This window comes from Diabrotica virgifera, chromosome 10 (genome assembly GCF_917563875.1).
Source record: "Diabrotica virgifera virgifera chromosome 10, PGI_DIABVI_V3a".
In the NCBI taxonomy this organism is placed as follows: domain Eukaryota; kingdom Metazoa; phylum Arthropoda; class Insecta; order Coleoptera; family Chrysomelidae; genus Diabrotica; species Diabrotica virgifera.
Window position 1 is genome coordinate 90181727 of NC_065452.1, and position 25950 is coordinate 90207676.

At 33.8% G+C, this 25950-nt stretch overlaps 2 protein-coding genes across 2 annotated transcripts in view; both read left to right on the forward strand.

The window, feature by feature from the left end:
• The window catches only part of LOC114337902 (semaphorin-1A), a 606142-nt gene that overhangs the window by 58046 nt on the left and 522146 nt on the right, over window positions 1-25950 (forward strand). The window lies entirely within an intron of this gene.
• Window positions 7807-8387, forward strand: LOC126878520 (uncharacterized). Its single transcript, XM_050641276.1, has one exon. It carries the CDS (start codon window positions 7898-7900, stop codon window positions 8384-8386), a length of 489 nt encoding a protein of 162 aa, XP_050497233.1. The 5' UTR covers window positions 7807-7897; the 3' UTR covers window position 8387.

Here is a 25950-nt window from a genome sequence, read left to right on the forward strand (position 1 = left end):
TTAAGTGACCAGTTATTGTTTTGAGATGAACAGTTATCTTACCATATTGGTGTTTTCCACATTCCTTTTCAACAAAAGAAATTGGTTAAAAGTACTGATTAACTCGTCTTTGGTCCGACTAAACAGGCCATCGTGCCACACAGTAGCAAAAGGTTTGCAATGTTTTTGCTTTTTTCCCACTGGTACAAATGTTTCATTGTAGGTACATAGATACTCTATGTGTAAATAAGGCAGATTTAAACATCTCTAGCTTGGGAAGCACAATTACTTTTTCCATGTCTGCGCAATAAACTATAGACTTACATTTTCTTCCTTTTCTTTGTTTTCAGTGTATAATTTTCTTGATTTATTTGACTTTTCCTTGTGAGCTTTTCATTTAGTGCAACTCTCACATGGCTCATCCAGATTTTCTTTGTCATGGGTTTTGTCATGTTTATTAAATTCCTGACACAACTCGCACTCCTCGCGGCCAAGTTTAACTATTGATATAATATTCATGTCTTTAAGTACTTTTCTATACTTTTCATATGAACACACAAAAGAAGGATTTTTTCTTTTTTTACGTCTTTAAACATACAAGTGAAGCTCAATTCGCTGGTAAGATATAAATGATTAGGAGCATGCTCCCTGCGATAATGAGCGATCGAGGGTCCAAAAGATTTGGTGTGCTGTTTGATTAGGTCGCATTACCTTTGTCATAGCCCGAAGTACATATAAAAAAACTCTACACACTATTACAGATTCTCCATTTTATTTTTCAATGTGTAACGAAATGAGTTGTTTGTTTCATGAGACTCAAATTAAAATGAATCAGCTGAGTTAGGTACTCTCACTCACTCACCTCGCCATCTGGCACATGTTACAATCCTTAGTGAATTAGGCATATCTCAGAGATAGGTCATATTCGCTAAGGAAAGTTGTCATTTCAGGTTATTTGTTTCTAAAACAAAGTGCCTTAAGTCACAGAAAGGCCTTTTTTGCTAAGTAACTTGAGATATGACTTTTTGGCTTACGATCTGAATAATTTATTGAGATGTGCCTTTTTTCTTAGCGTTTTTAGCCTGTTTCAAGTTGAGATACGGCTTTTTCGCTTAGTACTATGTTCCGGTTAGTACATAGCAACACTAAAGTGAAAAGAACAGAAAATAACAAAAATTTGAGATACGCCCTTTTGGCTTAGGAGGGCAGTATGGACCTGCTCGATTGTGCCATGTTGTTGTCGAAATACGAATTGGTAATGAGGTATTAGATTTTTTTCTGTAATGACAGTGTCCTTTCAGGAGAAGCCTCTCAAACACTTTGGAGGGTAAAGGCAGAAGGCTAATAAGACGATAGGATGAAGGTTGGGTTGTGTCTTTGTTGGGTTTATGAATTAGAATGATTTGTGCTACCTTCCATTGGGAGGGGAAGTAGCACAATCTTAGGACAGCATTGTATATGTACATTAGTAGCTTTATTGCTTCTTCAGGTAGTTCTTTGAGAATGAGTCCTGTTATCAGGTCGTATCCAGGTGCTTTTTTTGTATTTAGGTTTTTGATTACTTCTTCAATTTCGGTAATTTTAACTTTTCTGGTGGGAAGACACATCTGGTAGAGTTCATCTGCTATATCTGTAATAAATTTCTCTTCGTTCTCTGGAACCTCTCTCTTGTGCGATTGGAAAACTGACTGAAGATGTTCAGCGATGGTGTTAGCCCTCTCTTCGTCACTTCAAAACCAGGTGCCATCATTTTTTCTTATCGGTGCTTTAGTTTGTGATTGTGTTTTGAGTTTTTTAGACAATTTCCATAACGAGTAGTTCTTTTCTTCAGAGCTAGACAAATTCTCTAGAAAATAGTTTATTTCTTGTTCTTTGTGTTTCTGTAGGACCTTTTTTTAATTGACGGGTTGCTCTGTTGTATTTGGTTTTGTCATCTGGAGCACGGGTGGTCTGCCATCTTTTTCTTAATTGTCTTTTCTCATATATCATGGTTTTTATATAGAGCGGGTATGAGCCCGGTCTCTTAGCATATGATATATCAGGTGAAGCTTCCCATGCGGCTTGTTGGATTTTTACCAGGAATACCCAAGGTATTCCAGTTTGTCCGGCTGTTGGATAAAACTAGTGGTTTTGTGATGTGGTGCACCTGTGTGCTTAGGGTAACAATGAAGGGAGAGTGATCAGATGAGAGATCGAACAAAGCTTGAACTTTCAAGTAGGTTAGAGAGATATCTTTGAAAATACAGAGGTCGATGAGATCAGGCACTTTTCGTGTGTCGGTTGGCCAGTACGTCGGTTGACCCGTGGATATCGTTAGTAAATTATTGTTTTGGACACTTTTTAATAATTCTCTACCTCGAGAGGTTATGAGTCTTGATCCCCAATGAAGGTGTTTAGCATTATAGTCACCAGCAGTTATGAAGCGATTTCGGAGCTTGTTAAAGTATGTCGTAAAGTGTTCTTCTTTAATAATTTTATTTGGTGGACAGTAAACTGCAGATAGTATAAGCTGGCTATTCCAATCAGTTATTGATATAGACGTGGCTTGTAAGTTTACTTCACTATGCTTGATTATTTCATGGTGTCTAATGCTGTTTTTTATAATTATAGCAGTGCCTCCATGGGCTCTTCCTAGAGGGTGTTGAGTTATATATGTTGAGAATTTGGGTATATTGAAGTAGCTTTTGTAACAATATAAATAAGTTGAAAGCATTTGAGATGTGGTGCTATAGAAGGATTTTGAAAATACCATGGATCCAACGAGTTACAAATGCAGAAGTGTTAAGAAGGCTACAAGAGCATTGCGAGGTCATAAAGAACATCAAAACAAGAAAGCTGGAATACTTAGGCCACATTACCAGAGGTGCGAAATATGAGATATTAAGGCTCATATTGCAAGGTAAAACTAAGGATAAAGATCCATAGGAAGACGAAGAATTTCCGGGCTGAGAAAACTAAGAGAGTAGTATAGTTGTAGCTCTGTATAGACTTTTCATAGCAGCCGCCAATAAGGTACGGATTGCTGTGATGATAGCCAACCTCCGTCAGGAGAAGGAACTACAAGAAGAAGAAGAAGAAGAAGAAGAAGAAGAAGAAGAAGAAGAAGAAGAAGAAGCAAGGGTGCAGATGTCTGATGATTTACCGATTAATATTGTACTATACCTAGTGATCTAGATTGTGAAGAATTAATCTTAGAACAGCTGTACACAAAAGGCTCGATGACACCGTTGCTCAGTCCGGGTAGATTATGGGCAAGGTAGTTTTTTGAGATGAGAAACGTAAGGAAGAAAAGATACTAAACAACAAAGAAATCATGAATAAGACCAACTCTTCAAAAAGAAGGGGCGCCACTGTTTTTAAATGTTTGATTCCTAAAATATGAATGGCATTAAAATAAACAAGGTAAAATTCACTATATCAATACTACTTATATTCAAAAAAATTAGAATCATAAATATCACAAGACATATAAATATCCAGGTAAGATATTCAAATAAGGTAAATAAATATCATAATATGAAATATATCAGATATTGATAAAATTCTTACCATCATTATATTAGAGATGTCTTATTGAACTCTTTAGATAACTACCTAAGTCCTTTCTTTAATCGACTAACTTGTAAAAAAAATAAAAATCATGCTATTACGTTTAAAATATGCTAAAAAACAAAAAAATTACTGTGTAGTTCATCATCCTCGGATAAAACATGTTTAAACTGGAGAATGTTCAAGAATATTAAGTAACATTAAATATTCAATAATAATAAAAAATAATCAAACATGCACTGTATCCTGTATCAAGCGTATTATACATAGAACTTCACTGAAATAGTCGGACAAAAGAAGGGGATGTTCTACTCCCATTGTTCTACTCTCAGGTTCCTCAAATTGATCTGTAAAATGAATCGACTGGATGTTGACCTGGAAGGCCATTTGTGTCAGTTAACACGAGTAATGAGAGTTTCCATGTTATTACCTTTTTAATCGGTCTGTCTTGGTTGTCTCTAATTTAAAAATGAATTTTTTGTAGCAAAATTAACAGATAATATAATCTTAATATTAGGAGAATGTTCCAGAGATTTCCTAGTTACATGCAGAATATATCAACCAGTGGCGGATCTAGACATTTGCCTTGGGTGGTGAAATTTGCCTTAAGGAGGAGGGAACTTCCATTGCAACACCAATCAATACACGTAAAAAAGATAAAACCAAACTATATAAAATGCATGAATAATAACTTATATGCATTAAGTTCCCTTAGTTTTTCTAACTGGCAGTTTTATTGGATTGAATTTGTCCGTCTGTGGTTTAAGTTTCATCTCAGATAATAAATTTTATCAAATTGAAGAGTCTCAGATGCAGAAGCCACCAAAAATGGTAAATAGTTATTTAAATCTGAGACTATTCGTTTTGAAAGTTCTTTCTGGTACATCCGTAATCTGCGACTTTTTCAATTAATAAGACCGCAGAAGACGAATATAGAAAACGAAAAGGAAACGATCACATTCCGCTTTCATTCGTCTAGGAAAAAAGGACAGAAGAGGAACTTTCAGTACTCAAATCCGAGTAAAGATAGAAAAATAATAAATGATAGTTTTGCTTGTTTTCGATTCAGAGGGATGCACACCCGCTGGACAGGCTGTTTCTACCATTGCAGGCGTCATCAGCAGCGTTCGTTAGCGTGCACTCCTCTGAATCGAAAAATAGCTGGACCATTAATTTAAAGGGAATCTGAAAGATGATTCAAAATCAAAAACAAGCAAAACCATCATTTATTAATAAATTTTGTTTCAATAATTTTTTCTTTAATTTTGGACCTTGTTAGGGGGAAATATCCCCATTTTTCCTCCCCGTAGATCCGCCACTGATCAACAGCGATATCTTGAATCGAGGAAGCCAAACGTTGAGCTTTTGAAAGATTATGAGTCGTTTTGTTCGCACTGGGTCAGTTGCATATGAAAAAATGAGTGAACCAAAACTGTTATAAAGTGAAGAAAAGGAGTATGCTCTACTGTTAGCTACTACTGAGGATCTCCACATCAGCACTCGTGAAATTTCACGTTAACGTGACATTAGTTAAATTTCGGCGGCAAAAATCCTCCGTAAACATAATAATGAATCCCTACCGCATACAGATACATCAAGAATTGACAGTCGATTATTATCATCGCAGATTAGCTCTTTGTCGTATCCCGAAATAACCAAAGTACGTGCCTCCTAGCGGCGGGATACGGGCAACAATACATTGGCTTATAGGGCAGTCCTTACAGTAGGGATCCTGGCCTATACAGAAAAATGCAGGCGGGTGTGGGGTAATACTGCACTTTGGTTGCATTGGTGGTGTATTGGCTAAACGTGCAGGGCAGGGTATGGTGCTGATAGAAAAGGCATTCAGGCATCAAATATCCAAAAATCTTTTCAGGCCATAATAATGAAAAGACCTTCTCCAAACGCAGTAAAAACTTATACTGAAATGATGGCATCTCCTGAGGTAAAATGTTCCGGAAGTAAAATGAGCCTCCGTTCGGATCTCCGGGTGAGGACTATCTCAGGGGGAACACCATTGCAGGTTAGAAAAATCAGGATAGGGTCTTGGAATCTTGGTAGTCTTACAGGTAAGAGTCTGGAGTTAGTGGATGCGCTCAAACGAAGAAGAGTTCAAATTGCTTGTATTCAAGAAACTAGGTGGAAAGGACAAAGGGCGAAAGAAATAGGTGAAGGATACAAATTGTGGTATGTAGGGAGTAGTAACACTAGAAATGGAGTTGGTATAATTGCTGATAGTGAAATGAAAGGTAACGTAGTAGAAGTTGTAAGAACGAGTGATAGAATGATGTCAGTGAAATTTGTAATTGATAAAGAGGTATTGAATGTTGTTTGTGTGTATGCTCCCCAAACAGGTCTGGGTGAGAATGAAAGAAGAGCTTTCTATGATCAATTAGGAGACGTACTGAGTGATATTCCAGCAGAGGAGAAAGTTATAATAGGAGGTGATTTCAATGCACATGTGGGCCAAACCAAGACAGGATATGAAACAATACATGGGGGATTAGGCTTTGGAACTAGAAATGAAGCTGGAGATGACATGCTTGAATTAGCAACAGCATTGGATATGGCGATTGTTAACACATTCTTTAAAAAGAGAGAAACTCAACTTATTACCTACAAAAGTGGACAACATCAATCCCAAATAGACTACTTCATGATAAGGAAAGAAGACATACGTGAATGCAAGGACTGCAAGGTAATAGTGAGTGAGACAGTAAGCCAACAACATAAGCTGCTTGTTCTGGACATCGAAGTAAAAAGCGAAACTAAACAAAAATATCGGAGAGGACCACAAAAAATCAAATGGTGGCTGCTGAAAGATGAGAAAGAAGGTATATTCAGGAGAAGAATAGTAGAAAAAATATGTTGGAACATGAAAGGAAGCCCTAATAAAATTTGGAGAAAAATGGCCAGTAGTATTAGAGAGACTGCTATTGAAATACTTGGGAAAACGTCAGGAAAAAAGTTTGAGGATAAAGAGACTTGGTGGTGGTCAAACGAAGTACAAGGAAAAATAAAAGAGAAGAGAAAATTATATAAAAAGTGGCAAGAAACCAGATCCGACACAGATCTTCAAAACTATATGGTGGCGAAAAAGGAAGCGAAAGTAGCAGTAGCAAAAGCCAAAGCAGAAGCGTATTCAAACCTATATGATCAACTTGATACCAGGGAAGGCGAAACGAAGATATATAAAATAGCCAAACAGAGAGCAAGGAAAGCAAAAGATTTTAATCAGATTAGATGTATCCGAGATGAAAATAATAAAATACTAGTTCACGAAAGGGAAGTCAAAAAGAGATGGAGAAAGTACTTTGACAGCTTATTAAATGAAGAATTTGACAGACAGCCTGTAGAGTCAACGGAGACAGTAGCAGCAATGGTCACCAAAATAACCAACGAGGAAGTGGCTCAAGCGCTTCAAAAAATAAAGAAAGGAAAAGCGGTAGGACCAGATGATATTCCTGGGGAAGTATGGAGAGCATTGGGAGAGACAGGAACAAGGTGGCTAGCAGGTCTATTTAATAGAATTATGGAAGTCGGACAAATGCCAGACGAATGGAGAAGCAGTATACTGGTACCTGTTTACAAAAACAAGGGAGATATACAACAATGTACAAACTACAGGGCTATAAAACTGCTTAGCCACACCATGAAAATATGGGAAAGAGTAATTGACAGACGGATACGTGAAGAGACCGAAATATCCGAGAATCAATTTGGCTTTATGCAGGGTAGATCAACAACAGATGCAATTTTCATTATAAGGCAGTTGATGGAAAAATACAGGAGTAAAGAAACAAACGCTCATATGGTATTCATTGATCTTGAGAAAGCATATGATAGAGTTCCTCGAGAGATTCTGTGGTGGGCACTCAATAAGAAAGGAGTCCCTGGTGAATATGTAAAGATTGTGAGGGATATGTATGAGGGAGTAACGACTAGTGTTAGGACAGGTGTGGGAGAGACTGATAAATTTCATGTGAAAGTAGGGTTGCACCAAGGCTCTGTGCTTAGTCCGTATTTATTCTCATTAGTTTTGGACCAGATAACAGCGAAACTACAGGGTAACATTCCATGGTGCTTAATGTATGCTGATGATGTCGTGTTAGTAGGAAATAGTGAAAGAGACTTAGAACAAAAACTGGAACAGTGGAGACAAGCTCTGGAGGAAAAAGGTTTAAAACTTAGTAGGACAAAAACAGAGTATTTGGAATGTTCATTTAAAGATGGAGCTACTACAAATAAAATGGTATCTTTGGATGGTGAAATGATTGTGAAAAGCAATAGTTTTAAGTACCTAGGATCGGTATTACAGAGTAATGGAGAAATAGATGGAGATGCATGCAGTAGAATTAGGGCTGGATGGATGAAGTGGAAAGAAGCGAGTGGTGTGTTGTGTGACAGAAAAATTCCAATGAAGCTGAAGGGAAAATTCTATAAAACAGCCATAAGACCGGCTATGATGTACGGAACTGAATGTTGGGCAGTGAAAAAGAAAGAGGAACAACGAATGCATGTGGCGGAAATGAGAATGCTTAGATGGATGAGTGGAGTGACAAAGAAGGATAAAATTAGAAATGAGTATATTAGGGGAAGTCTAGGTGTGGCACCAATTGATGCCAAAATGAGAGAGCATAGGTTAAGATGGTTCGGTCATGTTCAACGTCGAGACGTTAATCACCCAATACGAAGAATAGCTGAAGTGCAGATTCCTGGAAGGAGTAGGAGAGGAAGACCAAAGAAGACCTGGGGGGAGGCGATAAGGCAGGACATGTTGGTAAAGGGGATTAACATTGATATGACCCAAGACAGAATTGTGTGGAGAAATGCAATTAGGGAAGCCGACCCCGCATAGGGATAAGGCAAAGAGAATGATGATGATTAGCTCTTTGTCAATGTCAATGGTCAGCAGCAAGTACATAGCGACCGATTTTTTTGCTCAATTATGTCATTTTTCGAGATGAGCATCATTTCACAAAAATGGAACAGTGAATTGATATAATTTTCATTACTATGCATCAAGCAATCCCTAATTTGTTAACAAACAGTCATAGTAAAATTAGGTGGTCTATACATGTTCGGTTTGGTATTGTTGAGGAAAATGTGATTTGTCCGGACAGCTGTGTGAATAATCCTATATATCTGGATTTTCTGAATAATCATTTGCTATTACCATTGCAAAATTTCGACTTAATATTCAACAAGGAATGTGGTTTTTGCATGACAATGTTCCAGTTCAATACACTGCTCTTAATTCCTGTTTTCACGCTACGTCTTATTGTACGTTTTGCTGGATAGGACAAATCCTATACAATAAAACGTGCCGTCTAAACAGAAGAAATAACATCATTTTGCTGTTTACACGCCACGTTTTATTGTATAGGATTTGTCCTATCCAACAAAACGTACAATAAGACGTAGCGTGAAAACCAGCCTTTATTCATAATCATCTAAAAATCTAATTCATCCAAATAATAACTTTCTTGAGCGGTGGATAGGCAGAGGTTGACCAACTGTTTGGCCATCACGATTACCGGAATTGTCAAAAATTGATTTTTTCGTGTGAGGCTATATAAAAAAACCTTGCGTACCAGAAAGCCCAGAAGCCACTAACAACGCCAGATAATGTGAAAAATAGAATAAGAGAAGATTTTAGATATAGGACACACATAACATTTTAGGAACTTAATACTTAGTTATAAGTTCAGGTGAGAATTGCTCAGTATAGTTTAAGTTTCATAAATGCTCCCCTTGCAATTTGTATCCGAGTTTTAATTTCTTCATCAGAATTTAGGGTCTCTTTTATTTAACATCCTAGGCATTTAAAATAGCCAACTTCTGTAATCGGTTTATTGTTGACAATTAGTTACATAGGGCCGACGTCTTGTTTACTAACCACAAGTAACTTTGCCTTTGAGGTATTTATGCCAAGTTCGTCATTGGAGCATTCTCTAGTGACTCGAGCTATAAGGAATTAAAGATCTTCGATACTTTCAGCCATGATCGTTGTGTCATCTGCATATCTGATAAGATGTTGTTATAGTTTCTCCCCCAATTCGAATTCCACATTGCCCTTCCAAGGCTTCGTTAAATATGATTTCTGAGTAAACATTAAACAAAGTTGGGGATAACACACAACCCTGTCTGGCACTCTTTGAATGCAAATTTTGTTTGTTTCTTTGCTGTCTACCAGGTCTTTGGTCAGGTAGAGTTGTTTAAGTAATATCTCTCCAGCATATTCAAATTTAATTAATTTCATTATAAACTATTTGGTCGGTCTAGCTTAGACTAACACTGTTAGAGGAGAATTTGATGTATATAGAAGTTACTGTGAATTAAATAATAAAAATGGCTAACTTTGAGACTAATTAACCTAGGCAAAAAGTTTTTTTCTGAAAATTCGTGCAAAAATACCAGCTTTTGAAATCCTAAAGTAGATTTACTCTATAGTCAATATTAACAAAGTTATTCAAATTGTTTATAAGCCAAAAATGATTCTATTTTAGTAAAATATTTTCTGAATGATAAAAATGACTTTTTAATGATTTTTTTAAATGCGTTGAAAACATGACTATTCTCCTTGCATGTGGTTTCCACAGAACTATGTCATTATTATTTTCTGAACAATAACATGGCGAAAAACGAATTGAATAAAATTTAAACTAATTGACGAATCGTCTTAAAATTTTTTGTGCATTATATGGAATGTTTTACTCAACTTTTCTTGCAATATGAAAGTCTTAAGGCCATTTTCGCAAAAGTTATAGCACATTTTTTATTTTTGAAATTTTAGTCTTATATTGCAATTTCCGAAGCAAAAAATGATCGGAACAAAATTCAAAAAGTGCCATTTTAAACCTTGGCTGATCTACTAAAATACGAATACTCTAAATAATATATATAATTACCCTATTTTTACCTGTAGCGATTTAAACGAAAAAACTGCCATTTTTGACCCTTATTTCGTCGGTATACTGCGAAAACCAGGTAAATGCCGAAATACTGAAAACGAGAAAAAACGTTTTTTTAAAGTTTAATGTTTTATTTTGAATTAAGAGGACAACTTGTGTTTGATATTCGGTATTCTAGTGAAAGATGCATATATCAGAAATGATATTCTATCAGTAGTTTGAAAAAGTTAAGACACCTAGCTGATTAGGCCTAAATTTAAGATGGAGGTGCAGTCACTTACCTGGTTTTACCTGTAAACCTAAATTAATCAGTTACCCTTAAAATAACACATTTATAACAAATATAATAAACCAAATATAATATTTTGTAGTTTTGTGATCGGAATATGAGGCTTTAACTAGTTAATAGCAATGTTTTTAGGGGATTAGTCGATAATTATAACATTTAACTGGTTTTCCCTGAACATTTTATTCAGTGCTGTTTGTAGTTGTATTTGGATATTATTTACATAAATGATAGGCAGTTTTATAGAAAAAACCAATTTATTTTGAACGTGTTATAGATACAAGAAAATAGTATCACTATGCGTATTACTCGTCAGATTAGTCACTGAAAGCAGGATCTGACACGATGCCATTGGCATCGTAAAATACGATACCACCTGTTATATTCCTACGGTATCACAGCCTTTTTTATCGACTAACATAAGCATGCTTATGTTAGTTGATAACTCGGCTTGCTTTTTTCTTGTTGACTGCCGTGCAGTATCAATAAGGAAATGAAGCTTGGTGATGCGTCATAATTGAAATGGATTCTGTTAATACTTTTTTATCACTGACCTTGACATTTTTAGTTTCTCTTGCATTTTGAAAAAACAGACAAGTAATCTGGCATACCATAGAGAGACCTGATTTCTAGCGGTTTAGATGCTGCTATGTATAGAGTCAACTTCCATACAAGAACGTGCCGACTCTAACAATTTAATGTTACGATACTGTCCTCCGCAAGTATAAGAAAATACACTTCTTATTTCACTTGCTTACATATTCTGGGACACATTTTGATAAGTACATAGTTGAGTATAATGCTTTCTATTTCAGAACTTCCTCGTCTACCGTTAATTTCTGACCAGGCAAAACGGTAAGCTACATTTGGTAATGCGGCTTCATTTACACACAAATTGTAGACCCATAATTTTCGGGAAGAATATATGAATTGTCCAGTTAATCTGGAATCTGTAGGATAGCCTGTAGATCGACAGTGATTGAAACAAAATTCCGTTGTTGATTAGAGTTTTCTTATCATTTCGTTTTTCGAGATTTCATACTTCTATTTTTTTCTGATGTTGTCTGTAACTATTTTTTTAAATCCGGTTTCTTAGTTGGATTAGCCATAATATGATAGGGCTAATAAATATTATTTATTACAGACTAAACCTTAATCTTATTTAGGACAAAAAAGCTTAAATTATAGTCGTTAGAAAATATTCTTCGGTATGTAATTTCGCTAATATCTTCCGGTTTTTTCAGCTGACAATCATTTATATAAAGTTGATATATTTTCCTTATACTCAAATTTTTGTCCAAATATCTACGCTTCGAACTTTGGCGAATATAATGTGGGACCTTGGTTGGAAAAGACTCAATATGAGCCTTCACAATTTTTCGGTTTTCATTGCTTGTTTTATTTGGCAGTACATATATGCTTGACTCTTTTGCCCGTATCTGCATAACAACATAGAATATCAATTTTTCTTACATCTTGCATTAACGACGCTGATATACAAAGTGGGTCTATTGAATAAAAAGAAGTATTTGCTTTTACTTAAAAGTATTTAAGTATTTACTTAATAGTAATTGAATAAAGTCATTTCTTTAAAGAAGATACTTCTTTTTATTTAATAGACCCAGTGTCTTACAAAAAAACTTCTCACATACCTGTACCTCTTGACCATTCAAAGAAACATTCGAGATTTTACCAGTCGATATGAATGAGAAATTTTAATAAAATATACTTGTAAAATGTATTAAAGACATTTATCACCTTTTTACTGAATATGGTGTACAACAGTAGAAATATACTGTTGTCTGGCAAAATAATATATGTGCGCATACTTGGTTTTACATGCAACAGAACTTTAATTTTGTGGAAGTAAGTATCGATATATTGTTTTACTTAAAAATGAAAAGTTGGTTAAGTGTAACTTATTTGTTTATCACACAAATTATCTGCTGAATGGTAAGTCGTATCACTTACTGGGTTTTACGTGTATGTAGAGCGTAAAAAGCTGAGAATTTTGGTATACTTAACTCAATATTTTAAAATTTGTCATTTACCTGGTTTTCGCTGTATACCGACGATTTGTTAATAACTAAGTTTGTCGTCCGAACTGTGACGGGCATTTTTGTATTTATAATGTACTAGGTATATAGTACCCAAAAAATCCATTTGCAACCTGGCTGCTCAAGTGTCCCGACAAAAACCTTATTTCTCTGGACTAAATATATACTAAAATATAAGTGTACATATCTCGAAGAATATTAAAAAGGGTTTTTTAAAAATATAAGTCTCTATGTGTAAGTGTATGTTCTTGATATAAATTCTTATATTTTATTTCCATTTTTAATTATTATAATATAACCTAACCTATTTCGTCTACGGTCCGGCGGTATTAGCCCAATCAGGGAACACAAAACTTTACGAAAACCTCCAAAAAAATAAAGGAAGGATGAAAATTTGGGAATAGGTAGTTGAAATTGTCTATTATTATATAAGAAAAAGTTCACAATTCTACATCCCCTCCATTTTACAAAAATTGGGAAATACGGGGTGAAAAATATTTTCTCAGGAGTGAAAAAATATACGTTCAAAATAGGCCCGGAATTGGATAAAATTACTAATTCTAAGCGACTTTTGTTCTATAGAGTTTTTTCACTCTGTCAATACTTTTCGAGTTATTTGCGAGTGAATATTTTCATTTAAAAAAAAAACATGTTTTTGGACGGTTTTTCGCACATAACTCAAAAAGTAAGTATTCTAGCGAAAAAATATTCTTAGTAAAAATATAGCTTATAAATAATTGAAAAAAATGGTGGACGCGTGAGGTCTGCAGACCCGGTAGAAGCAGAGTTGTAGCTAATGAAAGTAGGTTCTTCTTCGTCAAATTCCAAATCGAATATTTCAATGTGAAATAACCAAAAAATAGAGCATTTTTCGGGGAAAATTTATGACAACTTTTTTAAAGTATTTAAAAATAGTTTTATTTTTGTTTTTAAAAAAACTTCTAAAAATAAAAATAAGTGAGTTACGCTCAAAATATTGTTGGTCTCTTTTATTTTTTGGTGCAAAAATCGCCAAAATCACCCGCTAATGAGCTTCCCAAATAAAATTAATCGTTACATCTTCACAAGTTACTTTACTTATCTATTGTTTATATTATCTATAAGTTTCATAGGTTCAAAGTGCCCACTTTAAAAAAAATGGGTTTAAAATAAAACATTTTTTTAAATTTGAAAAAAAATGGAATTATTCATGGAATTAACTTAAAAATTATTAATAATACCAAAAATCTTAAAGAGTAATAAAATGTAAGCTTTGTTTTTCTGAATAATTTTTGCTGTTTTGTTTTCTTGTTAGACAAAAATTGGTTATGCTATGGCTGTTCAAAATTTGCCTAAACTCGTGATTAGTTACTCGTTCAAGCCATTTTAACTACAGCTTTTTCAAAAATAAGCACTTTGAACCGATGAAACTTACAGATCATATAAATAATACATAAGTAAAGTAACTTGTGAAGTGGTAATGATAAAATTAATTTGTGATACTAATAAGGAAGTGATTTTCGCGATTTTTTTACCAAAAAATAAAAGGGGCCAACAATATTTTAAGCTCAACTCACTTACTGTTAATGTTACAAGTTTTTTTAAAAAACAAAAATAAACCTTTTTTTAAACACTTTAAAAAAGTTGAAATGAATTTTCCCCGAAAAGTGCTTCGCTTTTTGGGTTATTTCACAGTGAAATATTCGATTTGGAATTTGATAAAGAAGAACGTACTTTTCATTAGCTACAACTCTGCTTCTACTGGGTCTACATACCTCAACCATACACCATTTTTTTTTCAGTTTTTTATAAGCTATATTTTTACTAAGAATATTTTTTTCGCTGAAATACTTACTTTTTGAGTTATCTCCGAAAAACCGTCCAAAAACATGTTTTTTTCTGTTAAAAGTGAATATATTCACTTGCAAATAACTCGAAAAGTATTGGCTTAAGGAAAAAACTCTATAGAACAAGAGTTGCTTAGAATTAGCCATTTTATCCAATTCTGGACTTATTTTGAATTTATATTTTTCACCTTCGAGAGGGGGGGATGTAGAATTGTAAACTTTTTCTTATATAATAATAGACAATTTCAACTACCTATTCCCAAATTTTCATCTTTCCTTCTTCCTTTATTTTTTTTGGGGTCAGATTGTTCTTTGATCGGGCTAATAGTCGCACAAGGAAGACATTAAGATATTACTTTATCACGTGAGGCGGAGCAATCATACCCAGGGATTGGGGTCCATCTGACTTAGTTCGGCGCAGTCGTGCCCTCAGCTGAACGTACCCCAGGTAAAATCGGCGCAATCGTCCCATACCCAATCCTACACCTTCAAATATAGCACCCCGCTGAGTTGAATATTAATAAGTCTCTTAAATAGCTGGTACTATGACTATAATATACAGTTCTATATTTAATAATGTCCTAGTGGGTCACATTTTTATTTATCATCTTTTTTTAAGTTTATTAAGCCACGTGTTTTGCATTTTTGGAGATCTATTACCACTTTATTTTAAAATTAATTAATATTTGTAGACCAATTTGATTAACATAGGTATATGAAAAAACTATGATTAATGATAACATCTTTGTTTCAGGTGAGTCATCGTTTTTTGCAAGTGTTTCTTTTGACCAAGCTTAGTAAGTACATATTATACCATTGTGGCTAACCAATTAATGTTTTGTCAATAAGTTCTTGAATTCAATGATCAGTAACATATTATTTTCTTGTTAAATAATTATTTCCTATTGATTGAGAAATACGCACTCAACAATTCAAGGAGAACGTTGTTTTTGTATAAAATTACTGTTAACAAATTTTTATGGATGTGGTAGACAACTTTTATTTGCTTCGAGGTTACAAAGGTGTTTTCTATAATAGTGCCCAATAAAAGAAATCTATGATAATTGGTAAATTTATTCGTAAATTCATTATGTCTGTTCCTATGTTCATAAAACTGACAATCAATATCAAATTTAATCGGAAACTAAAGTGAACATTGTTTTCGGCATTATGGGTTTTTTCTTGTCTTGCATATTTTTTTCGGCTGTTTCTCCTTTTCAAATTTCTATTCGCATTTATAGAATATCTTTCATAACTATGTTTATTTACAATCTACATCATTACAGAGTATTAAGTAAATGTGTTACTGCTTTTGGACGTGATGAAGAGATATCCAATGACGTATCACCTTATTATATTGCGGTTTAGTTTTGAAGTAGATCTTGGGGGCAGGATCTATCTAGTCTCCTTGAGGCTGGACCATTGTTGAATCATTCCCTTACTAGCTCATTTTTGTGGTGAATGGTTCATTTTGTGACTCCGTGGCTCGATGGATTTTCTTCTCTGATGGAAGGAAACTTTAAGTCGTTCGATTACTTTCGTACCATGCTGCATCCACTTTAGACTGAAATCGTTGGATTAATATTCAGTGACGTTTGTTTTGCACAGCCCCATAGGTGTAATCTGTAGTACCAGATAAGTTTGTGTATGACTTTGTATAGAAAAATTTTATTTTGAATGTTGAATTTTGATTTGCGTCAAAGAGCCAATACCTTTGCCGCAATTTTAAGTCACGCTTTTGGTCTGGATATGTTTCTTCCAAGTGAGACGTTGGCCAAGATGGAGACCAAGTTATCTAGTGTTTATTACTGTTGGTGTTCTTGCATTGTTTATTCTTGCATTTATTCTTTTGGTGGTAAGTCAACGTTATTTGAATTGATTTTGTTTTGTTTACTTTTGTTCGCCGTTTTGTGTACCAATCACTGAGTATGTCCAGTTGATGTTGCACGTCTTGTGAGGCATGTATGGTATCTTCGTTTACAGCTAGAATTGCTACGTCATCAGCAAAGGAAGCGATTGTTTTATTATTAGTCCCTGGTATATCGGCTGTGTAGAGTGAGAAAGTCTGCGGCCCGAGAACACTACCCGGCGGGACTCCGGAGTTGTTAGGACATAAGTTGGATTGTTAGTCATTGAATTTTACAGAGAAATATCTATTTGATATGTAGGATTTGAATAGGAGGAAATAGTTATTACGTCCTACTTAAAAAAGTAAAAAGTCTATTTTTACTTTGTAAAGCAGGCTTCTGTGTCGGCGTTTGTCAAACGATTGTGAGATGTCTATACTAAATTTACAATCAATATGCAGTAGAAATAAACAAACCAAGACACGTTAATGCTACTAGGAGCACTTTCGAATCATAATTTACAATATATATATATATATATATATATATATATATATACATTGTAAATCCCAAATGATGATTTCCAAAGTTTACACATTGTAAATTATGATTCGGGAGTGCTCCTAGTAGCATTTAACGTGTCTTGGTTTGTTTATTTCTACTGCATCTTGATTGTAAATTTAGATTATGAATAGACCGTTGCAGTATTTAATTATTTCTTCAGGACTTTTTAATATTTCATTTATCCTTGGAGTGTAGCGATTTTCCCGAAAACCAAACTGATATTTTGGTAGTTATGTTAGGAATTCATGATCTGCGTTCCTTTGTAGCAGCAAGATTTCAAAACTTTGCTTACATTTTTGGGAGTAGGCTGGTGGGTCGATAATATGTTACTTCATTGGGCTCTTTTCGTGGCTTAAGGATCATAATGATTTCAGTGAATTTCCATATTTTTGGAAAATATGATAAACTTAGCTTAGCATGGGGTTAAATATAACTGTTATCATATTTATCGACGATATGAATGTCATTTTTGGTCCACGTAATCTTTTCTTTATTCTAAAAATATCCACGTATATTGTGGATTACAAATCGTTTCGGAGATAGTTTTGCCTGTCCAGGATCTCAAAAAACCTGTTCCTAATATTTATGACGTTGGCGAAGAATTAACATTGCAATTGGTAAACACTATCAGCTATTTCCTTTACATTTTCTAGATTGTAGGTCTTGTCTATTGACTACTACACCAGGGAAAAATATACCATGTTCGGGACACTTCAGCAGCCAGGTTGCAAATGGGTTTTTTGGGTACTATATACCTAATACATTATAAATACAAAAATTCCCGTCACAGTTTGGACGAGAAATTTAGTTATTAACAAATAAGGGTCAAAAATGAGAGTTGTTTCGTTTAAATCGCTACAGGTAAAAATAGGATAATTAAATGTCTTATTTATAATATTTTTCTTTTAGTAGATGAGTCAAGCTTTAAAATAGCGTTTTTTGAATTTTGGTCCGATTATTTGTTGCTTCGGATATTGCAAAATAAAACTAAAATCTCGAAAATAAAAGATTTGCTATAACTTTTGCGAAAATGAATTTAGGACTTTCATATTTCATGAAAAGTTGAGTCAAACAGTCCATACAATGCAAAAAAAATTTAAGATGATGCGTCAATTAGTTTAAATTTTATTCAATTTGTTTATCCCAAAGAGCTTTTTTTTCGCAATGTTATTGTTCAGAAAATAATAATAATAATACAGCAATTCTAAGAAAACAACTTGAAAGAAGAATAGTCATATTTTCAATACATTTAAAAAAATCATTAAAAAGTCATTTTTATCACTCAGAAAACATTTTACTAAAATAGAGTCATTTTTGGCTTATAAACAATTTGAATAACTGTTTATAGTTAATATAAAGTTAATATATGATAAAGTTAATATTGACTGTAGGCTAAAACTACAAGGGAATTTGAAAAACTGGTATTTTTATACGAATTTTCGAAGAAAAACTTTTCGCTTAAATTAATTACGGTCAAAGTTAGCCACTTTTTTATTTAATTGACGGTTACTTTGTTTATAACAAGTAAGCAACCTAACTAGAGCCTTTTTGAAGCTGAAGATATATAGGTTATGTGCAAAAGTTTGAGTAAACTTTGAACCTCAACAGAGTGGTTAATAAAGCTTTAAAAATGGCGTCCGAACGGAATTAATTCGTGGTCGGTGGAGGGGAATTACTAAAATACGTGCATTCAAAAAATGAAACTGATTCTGCAAACATATGCTGCGATTAATATCGCTGGAACTTGTTGATGGATTTTGATCATAATTTTTTTAATTTGTATGTACTCGTAGTCTTATCGAGTACGTTATGTACACACAACCCCAACTAACATTACAAAATGTTAGGGGGAACTCCCCTTATCACTCAGGGATATGAAAAATAGATTACGATCGATTCTAAGACCTACTGAATATACATATATTATAATTTCATAAAAATCGGTCAAGCGGTCTCGGAGGAGTATGGAAACTAACACTGTGACAGGAAAATTTTATAGATGTAAATATATAGATGGCTATTAACAAATAGGGGTTGGTGATAGAAGAGTGAAAATTAAGGGTTGTATGTATTTTTTAATTTTACATCATATAAAATTAAGGTAGATAATTTTGTCCAAAAAAGTAAAAAAAATGTCAGGGGGCAATCCCCCTTATAACTTATGGGTATAAAAAATAGATTAAAACCTCTTCAATGTCCTACAGGATAAAAGTGTAAAATTTTATAAAAATCGGCTAAGCCGTTTTGGAGTATTATGGTAACTAACACTGTTACAGGAGAATTTGATGTATATAGAAGTAACTGCGAATTACATAATAAAAGTGGCTTACTTTCAACCTAATTAACCTAGGCAAAAAGTTGTTTTCTGAAAATTCGTATAAAAATACCAGCTTTTGAACTCCTAAAGTAGATTTACTCAATAGTCAATATTAACAAAGTTATTCAAATTGTTTAGAAGCCAAAAATGACTCTATTTTACTAAACTTTTTTCGGAGTGATAAAAACGACTTTTCAATGATTTTTTTTAATACTTTAAAAATATAACTATTATTCTTGCATGTGGTTTCCACAGAATTGCTATGTCATTATTATTTTCTGAACAATAACATTGCGAAAAAAAGCTCTTTGCGATAAACAAATTGAATAAAATTTAAACTAATTGACGAATCGTCTTAAAATTTTTTGTGCGTTATATAAAATGTTTGACTCAACTTTTCGTGCAATATGAAAGGCTTAAGGCCATTTTCGCAAAAGTTATAGCACATTTTTTATTTTTGAAATTTTAGCCTTATTTTGCACTTTCCGAAACAAAAAAGGATCGGACCAAAATTAAAAAAGTGCCATTTTAAACCTTAGCTCATCTTCAAAAAGAAGAATATTATAAATAAGATATTTAATTACTCTATTTTTACCTGTAACGATTTAAACGAAAAAACTGCCATTTTTGACCCTTATTTGTTAATAACTAAGTTTCTCGTCCGAACTGTGACGGGCATTTTTGTATTTATAGTGTATGAGGTATATGGTATATAGTACCTAAAAAATCCATTTGCAACCTGGCTGCTCAAGTGTCCCGACAAAAACTTTATTTCTCTGGACTATACGTCTATATTTCTTATTTTATAGAGATGCTAGCTGAGTAGTAATGTCCTGTGAAAACACTATAACTTTTTGCTTGCCTTTGTCCTGAAATGTTTTCCTAGCTAAGGTCCTTTTGTCCATATTCCACTAAGGACATAATCCACTAAGGGACATATTCCACTTTGTGACCTCTGTACACAAGGTTTTGGTCTGATAAAATGAGTACTATACGTATTCTTTAATATAACAATTAACAGAAATCGTTTTACCTATAATTCCTTTATACCTTACACCCATAACGAAGTTATTTTGTTGTGATTCACCAATCGCTAAATCTTTATTTTTCCAACAATCGACTTATCATTCTTCAGTGCAACTTAAAGCTGCCACAGGCAATAAATACTTCAACCAAATTGTCAGATTTTTTCAGGCACCGAAGACAAAACAAAGCATGAAATTAAATGATAAATATGTAAAAAACAAAGCCTTTAGTATTTAGTAATTTCAGTTCGATTTAAACATGTTTAAAATAGAGACTTGCACACAGTTATTAATTAACATGAGATATTTAATAATAAATTATAAAGTAAAGTAACGTACCGGATTTTTGACACGTTACAATGACACTTAATATGGAACGGAAAGAAGAAGGATGGATATATAATATATACTAATCCAAATTAGTATTTAAATCATGTTCTGGTATATTTTTGTAGGTTTTTTAAATTGGTCATTTTATTGGTTACACAATATAGAATATAGAATGTTGATCTAACGGTCATTGAATTCACTTGGTATGTAATTTTTGTGTTTACGCTTACACCAGTTCTATAGTTCCATATAAGGCCTGCATCTATTCAATGTACCAGGTAAAGAAAACTAAGCGGTAAAAGTAAAAGTGAAAAATATTGATTGACCGTTTGAGTCTCATTGACAACATCCCGAATAGTAATTAGATCATATCAATATCCTAATTTGTCATGACAAACCTATAAACAAGTACTTGTTAAAAAAGTAGGCACTTCGAATATATCATGCATCTAGAATCTAGGTAAATGTATTTAATGAACCATATATTCATTCTAGTCTTTATATGGCAATGAGAATGTGTTCAAACTAAACAAGCCAGTTGCGCAACCCGGGTGTCAAATTTCTCCCGATAATGATTAATCATGAGACTTCAAAAAAATATGGGTAGTTAAGCTTGGCTGGTCTATAGGTTTATATTTTCAAAGGGCCCAGTTTGAGCGGCCGCATGTGAGTACAGAATCGGACTCAATGCTTATATGATAATGAGAGTGATTCAATTTAAATAAAATAAAATAAATTTTTCGAAATAAATCATTAACAATAAACGAAAACGAGTCTTACGAAAGAATAGGTTAGTCTAGTAGGGTCTAGGACGTTTCATCGCCGCCAGTTCATCGCCGCCGTTTCGATGCCGCCAGTTCATCGCCGGCCGATTCATCGCCAGTCAGTTAACCGCTATCTGATATATTTCCGAATTTTCGACAGTTACATTTATTATTTATTTTTAGTATTAATTAGAAATTCTAGGAAATGCGAGATATGACTATAAGAGAAACTGTTTCTTAAATTCGAAAAGAACCCAAAATTTCTGTACAAAAATAATTTAGGGGAAGTAGAACAGTAAATATAATAATATTTTTTATCTTTTTAATTGTCATAAGTTTTGAACTGAATTTAACGCCGTGTCGTGTCATCTCCCATAATACAAAATCAACTGACTAAGGCCGTCTGCATATGGGGCGACGCTCGAACTACTCGATTCGATTCCAGTCGCGTAGGTCTCTCCCCGCCAGTCAAGTTCCTTAGTTGTGGAATTGAGCTCCGTACACGGAGCGTTTAGGATTGCAAATCTCCTGGTCTTGTACGACTCTCGTCCCTTGCGATCCGTAGTGCATGAGAAAGTTCGAGTGAGACGCACGTTTCCAGTCATATAGGTATTTTAGTTTATTTGTTTCCTTCGTTTTTTGTTGTTTTTTGCGCTTAATTAAATTTTAGTTTTATTTAAAGATCGGTGCATGTTATGTTCATTGATAGTACTACCTACTAGCTTTGTGGAAATATATTGTTTGTAATCTAAAATTCTGAAAACATTGAACTTTTGTTTCTAGGTGTTTATTATAAAATTCGCTGGGGAAGTAGAAAAATACCCTCAATTGTATAATGCTTATTGTATACAAATAATACTAAAAATGTAACAATACCGTACTTTTTATAGATCGAAATAGTCGTTTTGGTTAATATATAAAAAATGCGTTCTTCCTGGTTGGAAGATGTGAGCAAACTGAATCGACAAGTGTGCGGAGAGCAATCGCTTGTGCCGCAGGGTGCGTACAAGACGCGCGAACTTAGAGACGTGTCTTCGATCGACCCATGTGCGGACGGCCTAACTGGCGATGAAACGGACGGCGATGAAAGGGACGGCGATGAAATGGACTGGCGATGAACGGGCGACATCGAAACGGCGGCGATGAAACGTCCCAGTCCGGTCTAGTACTCCTTTTATTGACAAAAAAGTATGAAATCCATTTCAAAATATTCGAATAAATATTCGAAAAAATAAAAAGAAATATTCGAAAAAATAAAAAACTGAGAAAGGTATACGTTCCGGAGCAAGAGGAGGACGGAACATGGAGAAACGACGAAGTTAATGAATTAAAATGAAGGGTACGATATTGTAAGATTTGTGAAAAGTCTAAGACTGTCAGGGTGGGACATATCCAGAGACACAATAAGATGTAAAAACAACAAAGAAAATATTATTACGAAAGCCGATAGGAAGACGAAAAAAGGATGACCCAGAACGAGATCTGCCCAGAGGAGAAGGGCACAAAAGAGGTCTGAAGGCAAGGATATAGCCAGACAGAAAAGATGAAATTAAACTTGAAGGCTAGTGAGAAAATATTCCAAACCAAAAGCAAACAAAAAGGTAATTATTACATTACTATCCTTACCCAAAATACCCTTAGAGTGCTAACTCATACATTATTTTTAGAACCTACCTTAATCAGATAACAAACCGATCTGTGAAACGAATAATTAGCTTTTTTAAAGGTCTAGATCTTTTGAACCCGAACATAGATGTACCCAAATGCCCTCCTTCAAATCTACGATCTCCAAGGATTCATCGAGCAAGGGAAATGGACAAAAACACCACATCAATATATATTGCAAAGAAGAGATAAGCAAATTTGTTGGTTTTTTGTAGAACCTGTTGAACATGTTATTTTGAGGATATAATTTTATAAATCTCGGGAATTCTTTAATTTATCCATGTTTTTTCCATGTCGTCTTTGGTCTTCCTTTTTTCCTTTTATTTCTTGGCATATTTATATTTTAGGGCTTCTTCGGCCATCGTTGTTCCCCCATCGGCATAACATGTCTGTACCAAATTAACTGGTACGTTTCAATTCAGCCTGTGATTGTTTTTTCTATCATTGCTATTTGCCTTATTGTGTCATTTTGTAAATGTTGTGGTCTTGATATTCTACATGAGCATCTAGGTAATCCATTTCAACTGGTTGCAGTTTTGGTCTATCTTTATTATTAATTTGCCAGCATTTTGCCGCATATGTCAATATAGGTTCAACAATAGTCTGATATATCCGTATTTTTTTTCGTAATGTAATTCTCGGTAACCAGAGAATACAGACAGGCATTTATATACATAGCCTTTCCAGTGTCACTCTATTCTGAACATCATTATCTGTGTTTCCGTTTTCGGATATTATGGTTTCTAAGTATTTGTATTGGCATCCTTCTGTTGTTCCCTGTAATATTTGAAGGTCTCTTGTCTCTCCTTTCTAGTTTAAATATTCAGTTTTGTCTATATTCACCTTTAGTCCCCATTCTCTTACATTCCTTCAGTTTTCTAGACATATATTGGACATTCTCTTCGTCAGTCGCAAAGTTTACTTGGTCGTCCGAAAGAAAAGGGTACCTATAGAGACAGTCATATTTCATCATCCAGTTATGTAGGGTTTTCTGAATATACAACTTATCTATTCAAAGTGAGGGAGAGGCAACCACCTTGTTTTAAACTTTTATCAATTTTAAATCAGATATATTTTCCCTATATGACTTTAATATCTGATTTTTTATCTTTATAAATATATAGCTCCAACGTATATTCTACTAAAGTCAATTTCTATCGACCTCTTACTAATGCTTGCTTATTAATGCAATTTTATAAGTCATATTTTTATTATATCTTTATTGAACAATAAAGATAATTAGTTAAAAATACTGTTTTGTTTGCTTTCATTCCAAACTTTCATAGTTCGTTTCTAAGATTAGGACAAGACGAACACACACCTGAGTGACTGAGCTAAGCTAAGGGTGTAGCGATGGCTATCTTAGATGATTTAGGTAATATTTTCGAATATTATTTCAATTATCTGGGATAGTCCATCGATTATTTCGCTTCACTGGATATAAGATTGTAGATTTCTACAATCGACAAATAAGAGGTCGGTATTGAGACTTATAGCTCTTGTTTCTATTACTTTACTAAGAGTGAAAAAAAACACATTTTCTATTCTTTCCTTCAGAATTTAGGCATATAACCTTTCTCAAGAGCTGGTTCCACGTATCCTCTATAGTTTTTACATTGTCTTTTATCGTATTTCTTATACATTCAGCTAATATATGCCAAATACCATTCTAGTGGTATATTTTCTCCTCATATTAGACATTATTAAAACATTATTAAATACTTCCAGGTCTAGCTGCTTTTTATTTTTCATTTTTCTTAATGCAGATTTATGCTAAGTCAAAGTGTTGTAACCATGGAAAAGAAAGTGCGAAGCAATTTATGATGAGAAAACTGAAACAAGAATATATAAAGAATGGGATGGAAGATGGAAATAAACCTAAAGAAAACTAAATATCTAACAACGGAATATACAAAAATAAAACACCTGGAAATACACAAATGTAAACAAATCAAAGGAACAGACCAGTACAAGTATTTAGGTTTTGATAATATCAAACAAAGGAACAACTGAAGAACATATATAAAATAGACTAGGACAAACAACAGACTGCATATGAAAATTGAAGCCGGTACTGTGGGATAAGAACATTAGTATAAAAACAAAAAGAAGAACATATAACAAGATTATAAGAAGTATCCGCACTTGTGTGTGTGAAAATTGGACAATAAATAAGAAAACCAAAAACAAAATAAGAGCAACAGAGATGGAATTCCTAAGGAGAAACTGCAGAGTAACAAGAAGACATAGAATAAATAACAAAGAGATTAAGAAAAGAATGGGAATGAACGCAGATATAATAGACTACACAGCACAGAAGAGATTAACCTGGTATGGGCGTGTCAGAAGAGCATACCAAAATTGCTGGATAAATAGTATAACAGAGTGGAGCGGGAGCCCGATAGGAAGAAGAAAGAGAGGCAGACCCCGAAGATTTTTCAGAGACGAAGTGGTCGAAGCAATGGAAAGAAAAAATCTGCAGTAAGAGGACTAACAAAACAGAAAGACCTGGAGAGAACGGTTGAACGAAGGGATTGAAAACTGTAGAAATCCTTAGTATATAATACTAAAGTGTTGTGCTTTTCATTTCTTTTTGCCGTTTTCTTTTCTGTGAATATGTGTTAATTTTCTTTGTGATCCTAAAATAATTTTCGATAGTTACTACATTTGATTTAATTTTTATGAATCTTTATCAAGTATTGTAAGTCCATTCAAACATTTTGTAACATTTTAACACCATCACTAATTTGGTTTGGTGAATGAATTATCATTAACGATACTAACTGGCCGACTCTGTATGCTGAGAGAACCACAGACAGTTGACAGA